The following is a 23,712-nucleotide window of genomic DNA, read 5'->3' on the forward strand; positions in this document are numbered from 1 at the left end:
GAGACACGGAACGGACCAATGAACCGCGGAGTCAACTTACGAGAAGCTGTCGTAAGAGGAAGGTTGCGAGTGAAAAGCCACACTCTCTGGCCGCAACAATACCTTGGACTCTTAATCCTGCGTTTATTGGCGGCTCTCACAGTCTGTGCCCTGTAACGGCAAAGTGCAGACCTCACCCTCCTCCAGGTGCGCTCACAACGTTGGACAAACGCTTGAGCGGAGGGAACGCTGGACTCGGCAAGCTGGGATGAGAACAGAGGAGGCTGGTAACCCAGACTACTCTGAAACGGAGATAACCCGGTAGCAGACGAAGGAAGCGAGTTGTGAGCGTATTCTGCCCAGGGAGCTGTTCTGCCCAAGACGCAGGGTTTCTGAAAGAAAGGCTGCGTAGTATGCGACCAATCGTCTGATTGGCCCTCTCTGCTTGACCGTTAGACTGGGGATGAAACCCGGAAGAGAGACTGACGGACGCACCAATCAAACGACAGAACTCCCTCCAAAACTGTGACGTGAATTGCGGGCCTCTGTCTGAAACGGCGTCTAACGGGAGGCCATGAATTCTGAACACATTCTCGATGATGATTTGTGCCGTCTCCTTAGCGGAAGGAAGTTTAGCGAGGGGAATGAAATGTGCCGCCTTAGAGAACCTATCGACAACCGTAAGAATCACAGTCTTCCCCGCAGACAAAGGCAGACCGGTAATGAAGTCTAGGGCGATGTGAGACCATGGTCGAGAAGGAATGGGGAGCGGTCTGAGACGACCGGCAGGAGGAGAGTTACCCGACTTAGTCTGCGCGCAGTCCGAACAAGCAGCCACGAAACGGCGCGTGTCACGCTCCTGAGTCGGCCACCAAAAGCGCTGGCGAATAGACGCAAGAGTGCCTCGAACACCGGGATGACCAGCTAACTTGGCAGAGTGAGCCCACTGAAGAACAGCCAGACGAGTGGAAACAGGAACGAAAAGGAGGTTACTAGGACAAGCGCGCGGCGACGCAGTGTGCGTGAGTGCTTGCTTAACCTGTCTTTCAATTCCCCAGACTGTCAACCCGACAACACGCCCATAAGGAAGAATCCCCTCGGGATCAGTAGAAGCCACAGAAGAACTAAACAGACGGGATAAGGCATCAGGCTTGGTGTTTTTGCTACCCGGACGGTAAGAAATCACAAACTCGAAACGAGCGAAAAACAACGCCCAACGAGCTTGACGGGCATTAAGTCGTTTGGCAGAACGGATGTACTCAAGGTTCTTATGGTCTGTCCAAACGACAAAAGGAACGGTCGCCCCCTCCAACCACTGTCGCCATTCGCCTAGGGCTAAGCGGATGGAGAGCAGTTCACGGTTACCCACATCATAGTTGCGCTCAGATGGCGACAGGCGATGAGAAAAATAAGCGCAAGGATGAACCTTATCGTCAGACTGGAAGCGCTGGGATAGAATGGCTCCCACGCCTACCTCTGAAGCGTCAACCTCGACAATGAATTGTCTAGTGACGTCAGGAGTAACGAGGATAGGAGCGGACGTAAAACGTTCTTTTAGAAGATCAAAAGCTCCCTGGGCGGAACCGGACCACTTAAAACACGTCTTGACAGAAGTAAGAGCTGTGAGAGGGGCAGCAACTTGACCGAAATTACGAATGAAACGCCGATAGAAATTAGCGAAACCTAAAAAGCGCTGCAACTCGACACGTGACCTTGGAACGGGCCAATCACTGACAGCTTGGACCTTAGCGGAATCCATCTGAATGCCTTCAGCGGAAATAACGGAACCGAGAAAAGTAACGGAGGAGACATGAAAAGAGCACTTCTCAGCCTTTACGTAGAGACAATTCTCTAAAAGGCGCTGTAGAACACGTCGAACGTGCTGAACATGAATCTCGAGTGACGGTGAAAAAATCAGGATATCGTCAAGATAGACAAAAACAAAGATGTTCAGCATGTCTCTCAGAACATCATTAACTAATGCCTGAAAAACAGCTGGCGCATTGGCGAGACCAAACGGCAGAACCCGGTACTCAAAATGCCCTAACGGAGTGTTAAACGCCGTTTTCCACTCGTCCCCCTCTCTGATGCGCACGAGATGGTAAGCGTTACGAAGGTCCAACTTAGTAAAGCACCTGGCTCCCTGCAGAATCTCGAAGGCTGATGACATAAGGGGAAGCGGATAACGATTCTTAACCGTTATGTCATTCAGCCCTCGATAATCCACGCAGGGGCGCAGAGTACCCCTTCTTCTTAACAAAAAGAACCCCGCCCGGCCGGAGAGGAAGAAGGCACTATGGTACCGGCGTCAAGAGACACAGATAAATAATCCTCGAGAGCCTTACGTTCGGGAGCCGACAGAGAGTATAGTCTACCCCGAGGAGGAGTGGTCCCCGGAAGGAGATCAATACTACAATCATACGACCGGTGAGGAGGAAGGGAGTTGGCTCGGGACCGACTGAAGACCGTGCGCAGATCATGATATTCCTCCGGCACTCCTGTCAAATCGCCAGGTTCCTCCTGAGAAGTGGGGACAGAAGAAATGGGAGGGATGGCAGACATTAAACACTTCACATGACAAGAAACGTTCCAGGATAGGATAGAATTACTAGACCAATTAATAGAAGGATTATGACATACTAGCCAGGGATGACCCAAAACAACAGGTGTAAAAGGTGAACGAAAAATCAAAAAAGAAATAGTCTCACTGTGGTTACCAGATACTGTGAGAGTTAAAGGTAGTGTCTCAAATCTGATACTGGGAAGATGACTACCATCTAAGGCAAACATGGGCGTAGGCTTCTCTAACTGTCTGAAAGGAATGTCATGTTTCCGAGCCCATGCTTCGTCCATGAAACAACCCTCAGCCCCAGAGTCAATCAAGGCACTGCATGTAGCACCCGAACCGGTCCAGCGTAGATGGACCGACATAGTAGTACAGGATCTAGATGAAGAGACCTGAGTAGTAGCGCTCACCAGTAGCCCTCCGCTTACTGATGAGCTCTGGCCTTTTACTGGACATGAATTGACAAAATGTCCATCAAATCTGCAATAGAGGCACAGGCGGTTGGTGATCCTCCGTTCCCTCTCCTTGGTCGAGATGCGAATACCTCCCAGCTGCATGGGCTCAGTCTCAGAGCCAGAGGAGGGAGATGGTTGCGATGCGGAGCAGGGAAACACCGTTGACGCGAGCTCTCTTCCACGAGCTTGGTGACGAAGATCTACCCGTCGTTCTATGCGGATGGCGAGAGCAATCAAAGAGTCCACACTGGAAGGAACCTCCCGAGAGAGAATCTCATCTTTGACCACTGCGTGGAGTCCCTCCAGAAAACGAGCGAGCAACGCCGGCTCGTTCCAGTCACTAGAGGCAGCAAGAGTGCGAAACTCTATAGAGTAATCCGTTATGGATCGATCACCTTGGCATAGGGAAGCCAGGGCCCTAGAAGCCTCCCTACCAAAAACTGAACGGTCAAAAACCCGAATCATCTCCTCTTTAAAGTTCTGGTAATTGTTAGAACAATCAGCCCTTGCCTCCCAGATAGCTGTGCCCCACTCTCGAGCCCGGCCAGTAAGGAGTGAAATGACGTAAGCAACCCGAGCTCTCTCGCTAGAGTATGTGTTGGGTTGGAGAGAGAACACAATATCACACTGGGTGAGAAAGGAGCGGCACTCCGTGGGCTGCCCGGAGTAGCAAGGTGGGTTATTAACCCTAGGTTCCGGAGGCTCGGCAGGCCAGGAAGTAACAGGTGGCACGAGACGAAGACTCTGGAACTGTCCAGAGAGGTCGGAAACCTGAGCGGCCAGGTTCTCCACGGCATGGCGAGCAGCAGACAATTCCTGCTCGTGTCTGCCGAGCATGGCTCCTTGGATCTCGACGGCAGTGTTACGAGCATCTGTAGTCGCTGGGTCCATTCCTTGGTCGGATCCTTCTGTTATGCAGGTGAATGAGGACCCAAAAGCGACTTGGCGAAAACAGAGTTTTTAATCCAGTAAAGTCACTTTACAAACAAAAGGCATAATACTACTCGTAATGACGAGAACAGACTGGAGACTTGATCAAGAACTGCAGGTTGCCTCGGGAAGGCACTTGAACGTAGCAGACTCAGACACCTGCTCACCACGCAGCATCTGAGGGAAACACGACACGACAGGGCAATACATAGACACAGCACGGTGAACAATAGACAAGGATCCGACAGGGCAGGAACGGAAAACAAGGAGAGAAATAGGGACTCTAATCAGGGAAAAGGATCGGGAACAGGTGTGGGAAGACTAAATGATTGATTAGGGGAATAGGAACAGCTGGGAGCAGGAACGGAACGATAGAGAGAAGAGAGAGCGAGAGGGTGAGAGAGGGAGGGGGAGAGAGAGGGATAGAAAGAGGGAAAGAACCTAATAAGACCAGCAGAGGGAAACGAACAGAAGGGGAAGCATAATGACAAGACAATCTAAGACAAAACATGACACATACCTTAAGGGAAGATTTCGACAGTACCTGTATGGTTAGTGAGAAAGTCCATATTGCAAATGTATGGTCCCTTACTAGACGTCCGAAATCGTTTGTAAAATTCGCGGAGCGGCAGGGCCGGACCTACCAGGAAGTCATCAAATGAACTTTGTCGGACATTCGGTTTCCGTTTTACAAAAATAATAAGATTTAGGTCATTTTTCCGATGTCCCGGAAATTCCCACAAGAGGGCATAAGCAATCATATTGCTATTGGACAAAACATCACGATTCACGACGGGGCCTTATCTCGAAAACTGAAAATATTTAGAAGCCGAAACTCGGTGAGCGTAGGGGCGGCATAATGGGCAGTTGGCCCCGAACAAGATGGCGTCTAGGCCTCAACGGTTTTTGAGTTATGGCCATTTATCTGGGATTAAAGGTCCAAAATGAAAATAGAGAAATTATTTTTCCACTTCACGTCAAAGTCAAGGAGCCTCCGGTGTCAATAAAAAAAGAACCAGCCATTTATCTATCGTCATTTAAGAGAAATCGTACAACGACACCTTGGTGATGTTCACGGATAGGTGTTTTTTTTTTCAACGGTTACAGATCCAGTTGCAGGGTGTTCTTACGGATCTTTTTAAAGTGTGCTGCGGAGCTCTGCGAGATTTCTGTGATTTTCTATGATTTTCTGAAATAACACACACTCACTAAACCCTCTGTAAATAACTCAGTTCTTAACGTAAAGACTTAAAACTCAGGATTCTGTAAAGGCATACCCCAATCATGATATGGGTTTATTTATAGCTTCCTGTGCCAACCGGAAGTGCCTTTAATGGTGTCACAGTGGCAGTTTCCATGGGTTAAAAAGGTCAGATCTTTTCAAAACTTCATATGTGTGACTAGGTAACCCTCGTGAACTGTAAATCAGTCATTTCTCCCAACAGATGTCAAAGAAAATCTCTCACACGCACACACAGCAAGGATGGAGTGAAAAGTGCGGTTCTCAAAGACACAGAGAGCAGGCAATGGCATAAACACAATCTCTAGGCCGTACCGAGTTCAACGAGATATCCCGCTTGACCGTAGCTCGCTCGGTCTAAGCGCAGCGACTATTAGAAAATTAGGCCCAAAATGAAGCCTGCCCCACAATGTCATTTGCTTTTGGGTGACAGTGAGAGAACCGTTAGGGTGAGAAGCACAATTCGACCTCAGGTACGTTCCTAAGGTCCTTCCGATCCGTGCAAGCCTAACGTTGACCGTGTGGCATTAACCCTTAATAGCTAAAAGAAGGTGTTTACTTCAAAGAGTTTGCATTGACTTCTCTCCCCATAGGAATACATTGCCTTTACCCCTAAATTCAACCTGAAATCTATATGGGTTATGAATGCCGTATGAACCTGTCTTTGGTAACAGTCCATCAGGCCAGTATGAGGTCTACCTGTGTTGATTCTAAGCTTCCTGGACCAACCGGAAGTGGTTAAAATCACCCTAAAAGTTTTTTTCCATTACCTGCCTGCAGTTTGATAGACATAGTGCATTCAACCCTGTGTAAATCAGTCAATTCTTAACGTAAGGACTTAAATCTCAGGATTCTGTAAAAGCATAGCCCAGTGAGGATATGTCTTGACTTATAGCTTCCTGTGCCAACCGGAAGTGCCTTAATTCGTGTCTCAGGGGCTGTTTCGAGGGGTTAAAAAAGTCAGATCTGTCCAAAACTTCATATGTGTGATTAGGCAACCCCCATGAACTGTAAATCAGTCATTTTCCCCATAAAATGTCAAAGGAAAACTAAATCACACAGACACACAACTTGGAAGGAGGGACGTATTGGGGTTTGTAGAGACAGACAGTGCCTCCAATAGTTAGCTTTGTTCGAGCTAAAAAAGAACCGTCAGACCTAGAGTTCCGAAACTTTAGAAACCTGTTCTAGACCTCGGGTCGATAGTGCGTGGTGAGTTAGGTGGCTCTAGAAGGTTCTCGGATTAGTGTCAGTTTGTATCAGTTTGGTGTCAGAATGATATCTAATTGACTGATGGACGGTGACTTGACGGTGACTTGCTGGTGACTCTTGTCCATTTGCAATATGTTTAAACAGTGAGGTACCATCACCAAAAGTGACATTCTGAAATCAACCCTAACGAGCCATTGAGATGAACCAGAATCACTGCCCAGCCATCCCGAGTTCATCGGACCAGTCAATTTCACATTCCTGCAGGATTTTTATAGCATGACAAATTCGTGATGGTACCTGCCCATTGAACCATATTGCAAATGCACAGTGACTTTGCAAAAGTGAGAAAACATAAACAAATGGACATGATGAAATCAACACAACGAGTGATGGAAATGTACAACTATCACTGCTCGGCCATCCTGTGTTCATCAGACCAGTCAATTTCACATTCCTGCAGGATTTTTATAGCATGACAAATTCGTGATGGTACCTGCCCATTGAACCATATTGCAAATGCACAGTGACTTTGCAAAAGTGAGAAAACATAAACAAATGGACATGATGAAATCAACACAACGAGTGATGGAAATGTACAACTATCACTGCTCAGCCATCCTGTGTTCATCAGACCAGTCAATTTTGCATTTTTGAGCATGTCAAATTTCATATGGTAAATGCACATTGAAACATATTGCAAATGCACGTGCACTTACAATATGATTCTATAGTGAAAAAACATCACCTAATGTTCATGATGAAATCAACACAACGAGTGATGGAAATGTACAACTATCACTGCTCGGCCATCCTGTGTTCATCAGACCAGTCAATTTTGCATTTTTGAGCATGTCAAATTTCATATGGTAAATGCACATTGAAACATATTGCAAATGCACGTGCACTTACAATATGATTATATAGTGAAAAAACATCACCTAATGGACATGATGAAATCAACACAACGAGTGATGGAAATGTACAACTATCACTGCTCGGCCATCCTGTGTTCATCAGACCAGTCAATTTTGCATTTTTGAGCAAGGTCAAATTTCATATGGTAAATGCACATTGAAACATATTGTAAATGCACGTGCACTTACAATATGATTCTATAGTGAAAAAACATCACCTAACGGAGATGATGAAATCAACACAACGAGTGATGGAAATGTACAACTATCACTGCTCGGCCATCCTGTGTTCATCAGACCAGTCAATTTTGCATTTTTGAGCAAGGTCAAATTTCATATGGTAAATGCACATTGAAACATATTGCAAATGCACGTGCACTTACGATATGATTCTATAGTGAAAAAACATCACCTAACGGAGATGATGAAATCAACACAACGAGTGATGGAAATGTACAACTATCACTGCTCGGCCATCCTGTGTTCATCAGACCAGTCAATTTTGCATTTTTGAGCAAGGTCAAATTTCATATGGTAAATGCACATTGAAACATATTGCAAATGCACGTGCATTTGCAATATGATTCTATAGTGAAAAAACATCACAAAATGGACATGATGAAGTCAATATAACGAGCGATGGAAAGGAGCAACTATCACTGTCAGGCCATCCCGAGTTCATCTGGCCAGTCAATTTTGCATTTCTGCAGGATTTTTGAGCATGTCAAATTACATATAGTAATTGTCCATTGAACCATATTGCAGATGCACGTGCACTTGCAATATGATTATATAGTGAAAAAACATCACAAAATGGACATGATGAAGTCAAACACAACGAGTGATGGAAAGGAACAACTATCACTGCCCGGCCATCCCAAGTTCATCAGGCCAGTCAATTTTGCATTTCTGCAGGATTTTTGAGCATGTCAAATTTCTTATGGCATTTGGCCCACAAAAAAATTCCTTATGCACAATTTAAAAAAAATATTTTAAAAATATGATAATAAAATTGGACAAAAGTATATTCATACAGTTCTTACACATGTGTAATTGACAAAAAATCGAAAGAATTTCGAAAAACGGTCCAGAAAGCACTTTTTTAAGGGTGTGTGAAGTTTTTTACAAAATTTTGACACTTTTGACTTTTGACTTTTGACTTCCTATGAAATCATATTGAAATTGAACAAAACATATTCCCTATGCGCATGTAAAAAAAAAAATTATGATAATAAAATTGGACAATAGTATATTCATACAGTTCTTACACATGTGTAATTGACAAAAAAATCGAAAGAATTTCGAAAAACGGTCCAGAAAGCACTTTTTTAAGGGTGTGTGAAGTTTTTTACAATATTTTGACATTTTTTACTTTTGACTTTTGACTTCCTATGAAATCATATTGAAATTGGACAAAACATATTCCTTATGCGCATGTAAAAAAAAATTATGATAATAAAATTGGACAAAAGTATATTCATACAGTTCTTACACATGTGTAATTGACAAAAAAAATCGAAAGAATTTCGAAAAACGGTCCAGAAAGCACTTTTTTAAGGGTGTGTGAAGTTTTTTACAAAATTTTGACATTTTTGACTTTTGACTTTTGACTTCCTATGAAATCCTATTGAAATTGAACAAAACATATTCCTTATGCGCATGTAAAAAAAAAAAAAATATGATAATAAAATTGGACAAAAGTATATTCATACAGTTCTTACACATGTGTAATTGACAAAAGAATCGAAAGAATTTCGAAAAACGGTCCAGAAAGCACTTTTTTAAGGGGTGATAAGTTTTTGACAAAAAAATCATTTTTTTTTTATTTTACTTTTGGACGTTGACTTGGGTTACATTTCCAATATGAAAAACCCCGGTGGAGCGGATTCGCCCCCTGTTGAATTTTTAAAGTGTTACAACTGGCAATTGCCATATGGCATTTGCAATACACTTTGCATGAATCAACGCCGAATTGGGTGGTATTGGCCAATGTGTATATGGTTTGTCCGATGCCAATGACTTGCCATTCATTTTTGTCCAATACAGGGGGGTATTCCCTTACATAACTGATGTTGCAGGCGAAAGCCTGAGAAGAATCCAATCCGGAATTGCCCCAGTTTTCGAAAGTTCTGCTTTCCAATGACTCCCTATTTGGCTGTGAATGTACCATCAACTAGCTTACGCTTTCTACGTATTCCCCAAGGTGTCTACAGCATTGTGACGTAATTTTACGCATTTCTGTTGAAGGCGGCCACATTGCATAAGTGGTCACATGGTGGCTCCGAGAGAGATTCTCGAGTAAAATACAGAGGTAGCCATTAGTCCAATCGGTCCTAGAGAAAAATGAATTGTCCCGACGGATATATTATCGAATAGATAATAGAAAAACACCTTGAAGATGGATTCTAAACAATGTTTGCAATGTTTCTGTCGATATTATGGAGCTAATTTGGAATATATTTTGGCGTTGTGGTGACCACAATTTCCGGACGATTTCTCAGCCAAACGTGAAGAACAAACGGAGCTGTTTCGCCCACAAAAATAATCTTTTGAGAAAAAAACGAACTTTGGCTATCTACCTGGGAGTCTCGTGAGTGAAAACATCCGAAGTTCATCAAAGGTAAACGATTTAATTTGATTGCTTTTCTGATTTCCGTGACAAGGTTGCCTGCTGCTAGGAAGGCATAATGCTATGCTAGGCTATGATAAACTTACACAAATGCTTGTCTAGTGTTGGCTGTAAAGCATATTTTGAAAATCTGAGATGACAGGGTGATTAACAAAAGGCTAAGCTGTGTTCCAATATATTTCACTTGTGATTTTCATGAATAGGAAGATTTTCTAGGAAGATTTATGTCTGTTGCGTGTTAATTTGTGTCAGGCGATGATTACGCTCCCGGATCCGGGTTTGAGAGTCATCAGGAAATGTTTCTTGTGAATAGCAAACTCAGATTTTGTGAGTGTTTTTTATAGGGCAAGGCAGCTTTAAACAACATCTCCAATTTTGTCTCATTGATTGAACTCCAGATCAGCTGACTCCTGACTCCAATGAGCTTTTGGGTTCACATACTTTTTCCAACATATAATGTGAATGTTTAAATGATATATGCAATATAGTCACGGAAATACAATAATGTGTGTGTTACTAGTTTAAGCACACTATATTTGTATTTTGATGACTTATTTATGCAGAAATTCAGGTAATTCCAAAGGGTTTATATACTTTTTCTTGCTATTGTTTGTGTCTGTGTGTATGAGGGAGTGTGTGTATGAGAGAGTGTGTGTATGTCTGTGAGTGTGTGTGTGTGTGTGTGTGTGTGTGTGTGTGTGTGTGTGTGTGTGTGTGTGTGTGTGTGTGTGTGTGTGTGTGTGTGTGTGTGTGTGTGTGTGTGTGTGTGTGTGTGTGTGTGTGTGTGTGTGTGTGTGTGTGTGTGTGTGTGTGTGTGTGTGTGCTACCTCCTCCTAGCGGGGCCCATATGGCTCTTCGTATGGCTTTGACCCACTCCTCCATGTCTCTCTGAGAGTTAGCCATCAACTCGCTCAGACCTGAACGATCCTTCTTTCCACTGCCTCCTGTAAACAAACACACACATCAGTGGAGGCTCCTCAGGAGAAAAGGGAGGACCATCCAACTCAGTGAAATTCTGAAAAATAAAAATATTGAAATTCAAAATGTTATACTTTTTTTTAGATAAAATTATACTAAATATATTCACGTCACCAAAAAAGTTATTAAAACACACTGTTTTGCAATAAATGTCTACAGTAGCCTCAATAGCACCCTATAGGGTAGCACCGTGGAGTAGCCGGAGGATAGCTATTTTATGTCCTCTGGGTAATTGATTTCAATACATGGTTCTCACTCCCTTCCGTAGATTACACAATTACTTTGACAACTTCCAGAGAACGTCCTCCATGTTGTCCAACCAATCAAAGGATTAGAGAATAAATCTTGTACTGAAAGCATGAGCTACAGCTATCTAACACTGCAGTGCATAAAGTATGTAATTGACTCAAAGAGAGATAAAGAATAGTTGAACAGTTTTGGACATTTCAATTTCTTAAAAAGTTAAGGAGAAGCATCAGAGACAGAGAGAGAGATAGATATGTTTTGTATTTTCCCCCCCTTTTAGTTTACCTTAGAGATAAATGCAGCTAATTTAGTCTACTCAACAACCTGACTCAAAGGACAAGAATGCTATTTATGTTAGCTAGCTGGCTAAGGCAGTGCAACTCGTCCATGTCAAGGTAAGCTGTCGATTTTATTAATTTATTGCCACCGGGGCCCACCGGTGTAATTGCTAAACTGTTGCTGTACACTGTACTTAGTCATTGTACTCATGGATTGGATTGTGGGTTTACTAACGCGTTAGTTCTACACTGAACAACAATATAAACATGATGCAACAATTTCAAAGATTTTACTGAGTTACAATTCATAAAATAAAATCTGTCAAATAAAGAAATGAGGCCCTAATCTATGGATTTCACATGACTGGGAATACAGATATGCATCTGTCGGTCACAGATACCTTATACCAGTCAGTATCTGGTGTGACCAGCATTTGGCTAATGCATCGTAACACATCTCCTTCACATAGAGTTGATCAGGCTGTTGATTGTGGCCTGTAGAATGGTGTCCCACTCCTCTTCAATGACTGTGCAAAGTTTGTGGATATTGGCGGGAACTGTATCACGCTGTCGTACACGTCGATCCAGTGTATCCGAAACCTGCGCAATAGGTGACATGCACTGAGTATGCAGGCCATGGAAAAACTGGGACATTTTCAGTTTCCAGGACATGTGTACAGATCCTTGTGACATGGGGTCGTGTATTATCATGCTGAAACATGAGATGATGGTGGCGGATGAATTGCACGACAATGGGCCTCAGGATCTTGTCACGGTATCTGTGTGCATTCAAATTGCCATCAACAAAACACAATTGTGTTCGTTGTCCATAGCTTATGCCTGCCCATACCATAAACCCACAGCCGCAATTGGGCTCTCAACGTTGACATCAGCAAACCGCTTCCCCACACAATGCCATGTCATCTGCCCGGTACAGTTGAAACCAGAATTTATCCATGAAGAGCACACTTCTCCAGTGGCCATCAAGTCATTTACGACGCCAAACTGCAGTCAGGTCAAGACCCTGGTAAGGATGACGAGCATGCAGATGAGCTTCTCTGAGATGGTTTCTGACAGTTTGTGCAGAAATTCTTGTCCTGTCCAGGTGGCTGGCCTCAGACAATCCCACAGGTGAAGAAGCGAACACAGAAGAGGTCCTGTGGAGGTCCTGGGCTGGCGTGGTTAAACATGGTCTGCGGTTGTGAGGCCGGTTGGACATACTGCCAAATTCTCTAAAACAACGTTATGGTAGAGAAATGAACATTCATTTCTCTGACAACAGCTCTGGGGGACATTCCTTGCAGTCAGCATGCCAATTGCACACACCCTCCAAATTTGAGACCATTTGACAAAACTGCATCTGTGTAATGATCATGCTGTTTAATCAGCTTCTTGATGTGCCACACCTGACAGATGGATGGATAATCTTGGCAAAGGAGAAATGCTCATTAACAGGGATGTAAACAAATTTGTGCACAAAATTTTAAAGAAATAAAATTTTGAGGCTTAAGGAAATGGGATATTAGGGATATTTAATTTAAGCTCATGAAACATGGGACCAACTCTTTATATGTTGCATTTATATTTTTGATCAGTGTTTGTTGACTATAACGTTAATATATTGACAACGATGTGGGCTTTGTTGCGGTTAGCTGTTATGGTATGAAGGTTTGGCGTGGAGAAGCTTTTGCTCCTGGTCACAGAGAGCGATTGTGTTGTACACTGAAGTCCACAAGATGTGAGAAGGAATTATACAATGAACAAAGTAATGAATCTGTATGTGGCTGCTATGAACATGATCTGTGAGTGATCAGGGGTGTATTCATTCCGCCAATTCTGTTGCAAAAATGTTTCTTAAACTGATGCAAACAGAATGAAATGGAGAAGGAAATACATTAATTTGTCCAATAGAAACTCTTGTTTTAGTTGAAAAATTTAACGTTTTGCAACTGTTTGGACTAATGATTACACCCCAGATCAGATAGATGCAGGCAAGAGTGTGCAAGGCGGTATTTAATGTGTCACTGTCTGTCGCCTTTATTACTACAATTTGTCTCTCTACCTGTGCCTTATAAACTTTAATTTGTACGTTATAAACTTTAATTTGTAGCTAGGTTGTAGCAACCTCATGATGGGTATAAGGCAAATTCCCTTATTGTCACGCCATGGTCTTAGTATTCTGTGTTCTCTTTATTATTTTGGTTAGGCCAGGGTGTGACATGGGTTATTTATGTGGTTTGTTTTGTCTAGGGGTTTTGTAGTTTATGGGATTGTGTTTAGTTAAGTATTCTAGGTAAGTCTATGGTTGCCTGGAGTGGTTCTCAATCAGAGGCAGGTGGTTATCGTTGTCTCTGATTGGGAACCATATTTAGGCAGCCATATTCTTTAGGTCTCTTGTGGGTGATTGTTTACACGTTTCTTGTTTTTGTAGTTTGTTCATGTAATAGTTTTTCGTGTTAAAAAAAACATGAACTTCAACCACGCTGCATTTTGGTCCGCCTCTCTTTCACCAGAAAACTGTAACAGAATCACCCAACACAACAGGACCAAGCAGCGTGGAGACAGGCAGCGGCAGCAGGAGCAGCGCAAGGAGGAATGGACATGGGATGATGTGTTGGACGGCAAGGGTTGCTACACTTGGGAGGAGATCGCCTCCCATGGGAACAGGTGGAGGCACTTAAGAGCAGATGCAGCCGGAGAGAGGAGCCGGCGATATGAGGGAACACGGTTGGCAAGGAAGCCCCAAAAATGTCTTGGGGGGTGGCACACAGGGAGTATGGCGAAGCAAGGTAGGAGACCTGTGCCAACTTCCTGTGCTTACCTGGGGGCTAGAGAAACCGGACAGGCACCGTGTTATGCTGTGGAGAGCACGGTGCGGTCTCCAGTGCGTCTCCTTGGGCCGGCTTACATGGCACCAGCCTTGTGCACGGTGTCGCCGGTTCACCTGCATAGCCCAGTGCGGGCTATTCCACCTCGCCGCACTGGCAGGGCGACCGGGAGCATTCAAACAGGTAAGGTTGGGCAGGCTCGGTGCTCAAGAGCTCCAGTGCGCCTGCACGGTCCAGTATCACCACCACGCACCAGCCCTCCGGTGGCAGCTCCCCGCACCAGGCTTCCTGTGAGTGTCCTCGGCCCAGTGCCAGCACCAGGCCTACAGTGCGCTATGCCTGTCCGTCGCTGCCGGGAGTCTCCCGCCTGTCCGTCGCTGAGTAAATAGACTTGAGTCGATTTACAGTGGCGTCCATAATTTGAACCTTCAGAAATGAGAACAGGTATGCAACTATCTAATGACGATTTTAGCATTACATTAATGTACTGTAAAATACGTATGACTGCATAGTATTGCATAAACATTTGTAACTCTAAGCCATCCATTTACTGCACTGCATTGAATGAATGAGGTTGGTTATCATGCTATACTACCTTTTTTTGTACAATGTTTACAGTTCCTATGCTGAACACAGACTGTGTTTGAATTCTGTACAGAGTGGAAAGGCAAAGACATCATGGAGGATGAGGACGCTTGTTTACAGATGTACAAGAGACTGCAATTATAAATAAGGTTTTGGCCAACAATGCAATTAGGATTTGAGAGATTAGAGAGCATATCTTGAATAATGACACCATACTTAACATCAATGCTGTAAGCCTGTCTACCATACAACGCATCCGCCAACGGCACCGAGTGACGATGAAACAAATTTACAAGGTGCCATTTGAGAAACTCTGACAGAGTCAAGAATATGCGACATGACTTTCTAGAGGTATGTATGCAACACTACTTCCAGTACTTCAGACATAACATATTTACTCATCTGTATATTATTTTGTCTGTTAGAGTATTGGAGCTGGATGCCCATGTAATTCGCCATGAATTTATTCATGTGGATGAGGTTGGCTTCAACTTCACCAAAACCAGGCACCGCGGAAGAAATGTAATAGGACAAATCAAATCAAATTGTATTTGTCACATACACATGGTTAGCATATGTTAATGCGAGTGTAGCGTAATGCTTGTGCTTCTAGTTCCGACAATGCAGTAATAACCAACAAGTATTCTAGCTAACAATTCCAAAACTACTACCTTATAGACACAAGTGTAAGGGGATAAAGAATATGTACATAAAGATATATACATTTAATAAATTTAAGTCATTTAGCAGACGCTCTTATCCAGAGCGACTTACAAATTGGTGCATTCACCTTATGACATCCAGTGGAACAGCCACTTTACAATAGTGCATCTACATATTTTAAGGGGGGTGAGAAGGATTACTTTATCCTATCCTAGGTATTCCTTAAAGAGGTGGGGTTTCAGGTGTCTCCGGAAGGTGGTGATTGACTCCGCTGTCCTGGCGTCGTGAGGGAGTTTGTTCCACCATTGGGGAGCCAGAGCAGCGAACAGTTTTGACTGGGCTGAGCGGGAACTGTACTTCCTCAATGGTAGGGAGGCGAGCAGGCCAGAGGTGGATGAACGCAGTGCCCTTATTTGGGTGTAGGGCCTGATCAGAGCCTGGAGGTACTGAGGTGCCGTTCCCCTCACAGCTCCATAGGCAAGCACCATGGTCTTGTAGCGGATGCGAGCTTCAACTGGAAGCCAGTGGAGAGAGCGGAGGAGCGGGGTGACGTGAGAGAACTTGGGAAGGTTGAACACCAGACGGGCTGCGGCGTTCTGGATGAGTTGTAGGGGTTTAATGGCACAGGCAGGGAGCCCAGCCAACAGCGAGTTGCAGTAATCCAGACGGGAGATGACAAGTGCCTGGATTAGGACCTGTGCCGCTTCCTGTGTGAGGCAGGGTCGTACTCTGCGGATGTTGTAGAGCATGAACCTACAGGAACGGGCCACCGCCTTGATGTTAGTTGAGAACGACAGGGTGTTGTCCAGGATCACGCCAAGGTTCTTAGCGCTCTGGGAGGAGGACACAATGGAGTTGTCAACCGTGATGGCGAGATCATGGAACGGGCAGTCCTTCCCCGGGAGGAAGAGCAGCTCCGTCTTGCCGAAGTTCAGCTTGAGGTGGTGATCCGTCATCCACACTGATATGCCTGCCAGACATGCAGAGATGCGATTCGCCACCTGGTCATCAGAAGGGGAAAGGAGAAGATTAATTGTGTGTCGTCTGCATAGCAATGATAGGAGAGACCATGTGAGGTTATGACAGAGCCAAGTGACTTGGTGTATAGCGAGAATAGGAGAGGGCCTAGAACAGAGCCCTGGGGGACACCAGTGGTGAGAGCGCATGGTGAGGAGACAGATTCTCGCCACGCCACCTGGTAGGAGCGACCTGTCAGGTAGGACGCAATCCAAGCGTGGGCCACGCCGGAGATGCCCAACTCGGAGAGGGTGGAGAGGAGTATCTGATGGTTCACAGTATCGAAGGCAGCCGATAGGTCTAGAAGGATGAGAGCAGAGGAGAGAGAGTTAGCTTTAGCGGTGCGGAGCGCCTCCGTGATACAGAGAAGAGCAGTCTCAGTTGAATGACTAGTCTTGAAACCTGACTGATTTGGATCAAGAAGGTCATTCTGAGAGAGATAGCGGGAGAGCTGACCAAGGACGGCACGTTCAAGAGTTTTGGAGAGAAAAGAAAGAAGGGATACTGGTCTGTAGTTGTTGACATCGGAGGGATCGAGTGTAGGTTTTTTCAGAAGGGGTGCAACTCTCGCTCTCTTGAAGACGGAAGGGACGTAGCCAGCGGTCAGGGATAAGTTGATGAGCGAGGTGAGGTAAGGGAGAAGGTCTCCGGAAATGGTCTGGAGAAGAGAGGAGGGGATAGGGTCAAGCGGGCAGGTTGTTGGGCGGCCGGCCGTCACAAGACGCGAGATTTCATCTGGAGAGAGAGGGGAGAAAGAGGTCAGAGCACAGGGTAGGGCACTGTGAGCAGAACCAGCGGTGTCGTTTGACTTAGCAAACGAGGATCGGATGTCGTCGACCTTCTTTTCAAAATGGTTGACGAAGTCATCTGCAGAGAGGGAGGAGGGGGGAGGGGGAGGAGGATTCAGGAGGGAGGAGAAGGTGGCAAAGAGCTTCCTAGGGTTAGAGGCAGATGCTTGGAATTTAGAGTGGTAGAAAGTGGCTTTAGCAGCAGAGACAGAGGAGGAAAATGTAGAGAGGAGGGAGTGAAAGGATGCCAGGTCCGCAGGGAGGCGAGTTTTCCTCCATTTCCGCTCGGCTGCCCGGAGCCCTGTTCTGTGAGCTCGCAAAGAGTCGTCAAGCCACGGAGCGGGAGGGGAGGACCGAGCCGGCCTGGAAGATAGGGGACATAGAGAGTCAAAGGATGCAGAAAGGGAAGAGAGGAGGGTTGAGGAGGCAGAATCAGGAGATAGGTTGGAGAAGGTTTGAGCAGAGGGAAGAGATGATAGAATGGAAGAGGAGAGAGTAGCGGGGGAGAGAGAGCGAAGGTTGGGACGGCGCGATACCATCCGAGTAGGGGCAGTGTGGGAAGTGTTGGATGAGAGCGAGAGGGAAAAGGATACAAGGTAGTGGTCGGAGACTTGGAGGGGAGTTGCAATGAGGTTAGTGGAAAAACAGCATCTAGTAAAGATGAGGTCGAGCGTATTGCCTGCCTTGTGAGTAGGGGGGGAAGGTGAGAGGGTGAGGTCAAAAGAGGAGAGGAGTGGAACGAAGGAGGCAGAGAGGAATGAGTCAAAGGTAGACGTGGGGATATATGAATGAGTGATGGTACAGAGCGGCATAGGCAAGATGCAGTAGATGGTATTGAGTGCAGTATGTACATATGAGATGAGTATGTAAACAAAGTGGCTAGTGATACATGTATTACATAAAGATGCAGTAGATGATATAGAGTACAGTATATACATATACATACGAGATTAATAATGTAGGGTATGTAAACGTTATATTAGGTAGCATTGTTTAAAGTGTCTAGTGAGATATTTTACATAATTTCCCATCAATTCCCATTATTAAAGTGGCTGGAGTTGAGTCAGTGTGTTGGCAGCAGCCACTCAATGTTAGTGGTGGCTGTTTAACAGTCTGATGGCCTTAAGATAGAAGCTGTTTTTCAGTCTCTCGGTCCCAGCTTTGATGCACCTGTACTGACCTCGCCTTCTGGATGATAGAGGGGTGAACAGGCAGTGGCTCGGGTGGTTGTTGTCCTTGATGATCTTTATGGCCTTTCTGTGACATTGGGTGGTGTAGGTGTCCTGGAGGTCAGGTAGTTTGCCCCTGGTGATGCGTTGTGCAGACCTCACTACCCTCTGGAGAGCCTTATGGTTGTGGGCGGAACAGTTGCTCTCGATTGTGCATCTGTATAAGTTTGTGAGTGCTTTTGGTGACAAGCCAAATTTCTTCAGCCTCCTGAGGTTGAAGAGGCGCTGCTGCGCCTTCTTCACGATGCCATCTGTGTGGGTGGACCAATTCAGTTGGTCTGTGTTGTGTACGCCGAGGAACTTAAAACTTACTACCCTCTCCACTACTGTTCCATCAATGTGGATAGGGGGGTGTTCCCTCTGCTGTTTCCTGAAGTCCACAATCATCTCCTTACTTTTGTTGACGTTGAGTGTGAGGTTATTTTCCTGACACCACACTCCGAGGGACCTCACCTCCTTCCTGTAGGCCGTCTCGTCGTTGTTGGTAGTCAAGCCTACCACTGTTGTGTCGTCCGCAAACTTGATGATTGAGTTGGAGGCGTGCGTGGGCACGCAGTCGTGGGTGAACAGGAAGTACAGGAGAGGGATCAGAATGCACCCTTGTGGTGCACAGGGCGGGGTCGAGACCCAGGGTCCCGAGCTTGATGACGAGCTTGGAGGGCACTATGGTGTTAAATGCCGAGCTGTAGTCGCTGAACAGCATTCTCACATAGGTATTCCTCTTGTCCAGATGGGTTAGGGCAGTGTGGTTGAGATTGCATCCTCTGTGGACCTATTTGGGCAGTAAGCAAATTGGAGTGGGTCTAGGGTGTCAGGTAGGATGGAGGTGATATGGTCCTTGACTAGTCTCTCAAAGCACTTCATGAGGACGGATGTGAGTGCTACGGGGCGGTAGTCGTTTAGCTCAGTTACCTTAGCTTTCTTGGGAACAGGAAAAATGGTGGCCCTCTTGACGCATGTGGGAACAACAGACTGGGATAGGGATTGATTGAATATGTCCGTAAACACACCAGCCAGCTGGTCTGGGCATGCTCTGAGGGCGCGGCTGGGGATGCCTTCTGGGCCTGCAGCCTTGCGAGGGTTGACACGTTTAAATGTTTTCCTCACGTCGGTTGCAGTGAAGGAGAGTCCGCATGTTTTAGTTGCGGGCTGTGTCAGTGGCACTGTATTGTCCTCAAAGCGGGCAAAAGTTATTTAGTCTGCCTGGGAGCAAGACATCCTGGTCCGTGACTGGGCTGGTTTTCTTTTTGTAATCTGTGATTGACTGTAGACCCTGCCACATACCTCTTGTGTCTGAGCCGTTGAATTGAGATTCTACTTTGTCTCTATACTGACGCTTAGCTTGTTTGATTGCCTTGCGGAGGGAATAGTTACACTGTTTGTATTCGGTCATGTTTCCGGTCACCTTGCCCTGATTAAAAGCAGTGGTTCGGGCTTTCAGTTTCACGCGACTGCTGCCATCAATCCACGGTTTCTGGTTTGGGAATGTTTTAATCGTTGCAATGGGAACTACATCTTCAATGCACGTTCTAATGATCTCGCTCACCGACTCAGCGTATTCGTCAATGTTGTCTGACAATACGAAACATATCCCAGTCCACGTGATGGAAGCAGTCTTGGAGTGTGGAATCAGATTGGTCGGACCAGCGTTGAACAGACCTCAGTGCGGGAGCTTCTTGTTTTAGTTTCTGTCTGTAGGCAGGGATCAACAAAATGGAGTCGTGATAAGCTTTTCCGAAAGGAGGGCGGGGCAGGGCCTTATATGCGTCGCGGAAGTTGGAATAGCAATGATCCAAGGTTTTTCCAGCCCTGGATACGCAATCAATATGCTAATAAAATTTAGGGAGTCTTGTTTTCAGATTAGCCTTGTTAAAATCCCCAGCTACAATGAATGCAGCCTCCGGATAAATGGTTTCCAGTTTGCAAAGAGTCAAATAAAGTTCTTTCAGAGCCATCGATGTGTCTGCTTGGGGGGGAATATATACGGCTGTGATTCTAATCGAAGAGAAGTCCCTTGGTCGATAATGCGATCGACGTTTGATTGTGAGGAATTCTAAATCAGGTGAACAGAAGGACTTGAGTACCCGTATGTTGTTATGATCAAACAAAGTCACGTTAACCATGAAGCATATGCCCCCGCCCCTCTTCTTACCAGAAAGATGTTTGCGCGATGCGTGAAGAAACCAGTTGGCTGCACCGACTCCGATAGCGTCTCTCCAGTGAGCCATGTTTCCGTGAAGCAAAGAACGTTACAGTCTCTGATGTCCCTCTGGAATGCTACCCTTGCTCGGATTTCATCAACCTTGTTGTCAAGAGACTGGACATTGGCGAGAAGAATGCTAGTGAGTGGTGCACGATGTGCCCGTCTCCGGAGACTGACCAGAAGACCGCTCCGTTTCCCCCTTTTACGAAGTCGTTTTTTTGGGTCACCGGCTGGGATCCATTCCGTTGTCCTGGGTGAAATGCAGAACACGGGATCCGCTTCGCGAAAGTTATATTCTTGGTCGTACTGATGGTGAGTTGACGCTGCTCTTATGTTCAGTAGTTCTTCTCGACTGTATGTAATGAAACCTAAGATGACCTGGGGTACCAATGTAAGAAATAACACGTAAAAAAAAAAAAAAAATGCATAGTTTCCTAGAACACGAAGCGAGGCGGCCATGTCTGTCGGCGCCGGAAGTAAGCCGACAGCGTGGGGGTAATAAAACTGTGTGCTGCCATCACTCAAAACGGGGTCCTCCATCACAATGCCACACTGGGTCCGTACAACACCGGCCATATGCTCACTATTCTGGATGCAATTTACACAATGCTTGTCCCTGATCCAGATCAGGAGCCTGCTCGATTTGTGGTTCTATGGGCCAATATTAGTTTTCACCGGGCTGTTCTGGTCCAAAACTGGTTTGCCATCCATCCACAATTTTGTATAGTTTTGTACCTACCCCTATATTCACCTTTTCTAAATCCCATAGAGGAAATCTTCTCAGCCTGGCACTGGAAAGTGTATGATCGCCAACCCTATGCCCGCATGCCGCTTCTCCAGGCAATGGAGGACGCATGTGGGGACATAGAGGTTGCCTCTGTCCAAGGTTAGATACGCCATGCTAGGAGATACTTCCCTCGATGTTTGGCAAGAGAACGTATTCTAAAGAATATACTTTTGGTTTACATGTGTTTATGGTTTTGTTGTATGCTACTGTATACAACAGTAATGTTTGGCCTAATAAATATTTTCTGTTTCTACATTGCATTGGTGTTTACAGTGTACTTGTTACCCCTCTCAGCAGATTACTTTCACTGTAGAAAGTATTGAAATGTAGATATAAGCCTATGAAAGACCAAAGAGCTTTAGATTTAGAACAACAGTGTTTACATGGTATATCCAAAAATGTACTATTATGAAAGCAGTTTTGCCATTTGATGCAAATGCTTCATTCTGACATGTGTTTATGTCATTTTGAATGCAGTGTTACATTTTGAAGGAGATGTGATGCATTTTGTGTGCAGTTTTGGAAATTGTGTGTAGAGATTTGAAAAAAAGGAGACAGTTTTGAAAACGTGTATAAGCAGTTGGAAAAAACTGTAGTATAGTCATAGTTGCATACCTGTTCTCATTTCTGAAGGTTTGAATTATGGACGCCACTGTAAATCAACTCAAGTTGGGCTGGACTCTCAGTGATCAGTTAAGCTATTTGTGTTTGCACATGTGAGGAGTGTGTGTGACCTGGTGAATAAGTGTAGCATTTTGATTGGTTGTGTTTGAAAAGGAAAGCAAGTCACTTCCTGTTAGATTTGTGTTATATGTAGAGAATTGTGCGTAGTGTTTTATGCAATTGACAATTGAGTCAAAGGCTGAGAAATAGCTTATGAAATATCTTATGGTTTTGGATATTTGGTGTGTAGTTTTGCACTTTGAGAGGTTTCAAAAATCTTGTGACATGAAAAGATTTTGTGTGTAAGCAGTTGGAAAAAACTGTAATGTAATGGCCCAAGGTGACACTGGACACCTCTCTCTATCATGAAGCAGTCACAAGCGCGGTCGTCTAGCAACCAGTGGGTGTTGACGTTATTGACATTCATGTGGTTTATATAGGCTGTCAGTGGCTGTTCATGAATGCCGGTCAACAGGATTAGCACTTTCCCTTCTCTGAACAGAGGGACAGACACACACTTTCTCTTTCAGATGTATCACCTGAGTCAGAGGAACAGACAGACAGAGGGAGGGAGGGAGGGTCAGCTAGGGCATACATACATCATAGCCAAATATCTGTGTAAATACAGTAGCAGAAGGTGGAAAGAGCCCAGATTAAAGTGATTGATTTGGATATTATGTCATGTATTAATTGTGGTGATACTGCATTATTGAATGTTCTGTCAGAGACACATGCAACCCCCAGCAGTAAGTAGTGACAGGGTGTGGTTGTGTGTGTGTCTGAACAAATACAAGCAGTTTAGAGTTCCGTTGCTTCTTTTCTGGTTGCCCCGCTGCTTCACACAGTAATTTACAACTGAGATAGCCACACATTGCATGATCGTCGCTGAACATATACATAACCCTCAATAATCTGTTCACCACCAAGGTTTTTACACCTGAACACTGCACAGACACAGCACACAGTGGCAGGCAGGCAGAAAGACAAACCGACACGCACGCACAAGGTGCTCTTACCCACAGTGTAGACCATCTGGGGTTTGTGGAGCTTGCAACAGTCTTGCCCCATACTAGCTCTGGAGAAGCAGGGCCAGACAGGCAGGCGACAGTGTAACAACGTGGCAACTGAGCAAGGAATGAGGGCGAGGGTAGACAAAAAGAGAGGGCACACGCAGCCGGGTGACAGTCACAGAGCAGCGGGAGCAGAGCAAGTGGAGAGGTTGGACGGGGAGAGAGGACAAAGGGAGAGGGGCTACAGCTGTGCCATGTCAGTTATCAGCTGTCTGGCTTTGCAGGGGGTAGAGTCCACAGTCCACAAGCAGCCAGGTGTGTGTGCCAAGCAGGGCTGGTCCTGTGTGCCAGCAGGGCATGACAGGACAGAGTTAGCAGCCCAGTGTAGCACAGTACACAAGCCCACAAAGTCCTTATGTGTCTGCTTACAAGTCATGTTTCAAATCTCCTTACAAGTCCCCTTACAAGTCATACAAAAAGTATTCTTATTTAATTCAATTCATGCATTCATT

General features: G+C 45.3%; 1 protein-coding gene across 3 annotated transcripts in view; it reads right to left on the reverse strand.

The window, feature by feature from the left end:
- LOC124038078 (rho GTPase-activating protein 22-like) overlaps positions 1-23,430 on the reverse strand; it is a 37,379-nt gene extending 13,949 nt beyond the window's left edge. The window contains exons 1-2 of one of the 3 annotated variants that reach the window (XM_046353512.1): positions 23,207-23,429; positions 10,753-10,869 (exon numbers count right to left, since the gene is read on the reverse strand). In XM_046353512.1, coding sequence (XP_046209468.1) covers positions 10,753-10,869; positions 23,207-23,258 — 169 coding nt within the window. In that variant the 5' untranslated portion in view covers positions 23,259-23,429. Of the gene's footprint in view, positions 1-10,752; positions 10,870-23,206 lie in introns of those variants that run through there. The other 2 variants (XM_046353514.1, XM_046353513.1) reach the window with 2 other exon arrangements.
- Between the last annotated feature and the right edge of the window lie 282 nt (positions 23,431-23,712).

The sequence above is a fragment of the Oncorhynchus gorbuscha genome, linkage group LG06, assembly GCF_021184085.1.
Source record: "Oncorhynchus gorbuscha isolate QuinsamMale2020 ecotype Even-year linkage group LG06, OgorEven_v1.0, whole genome shotgun sequence".
In the NCBI taxonomy this organism is placed as follows: domain Eukaryota; kingdom Metazoa; phylum Chordata; class Actinopteri; order Salmoniformes; family Salmonidae; genus Oncorhynchus; species Oncorhynchus gorbuscha.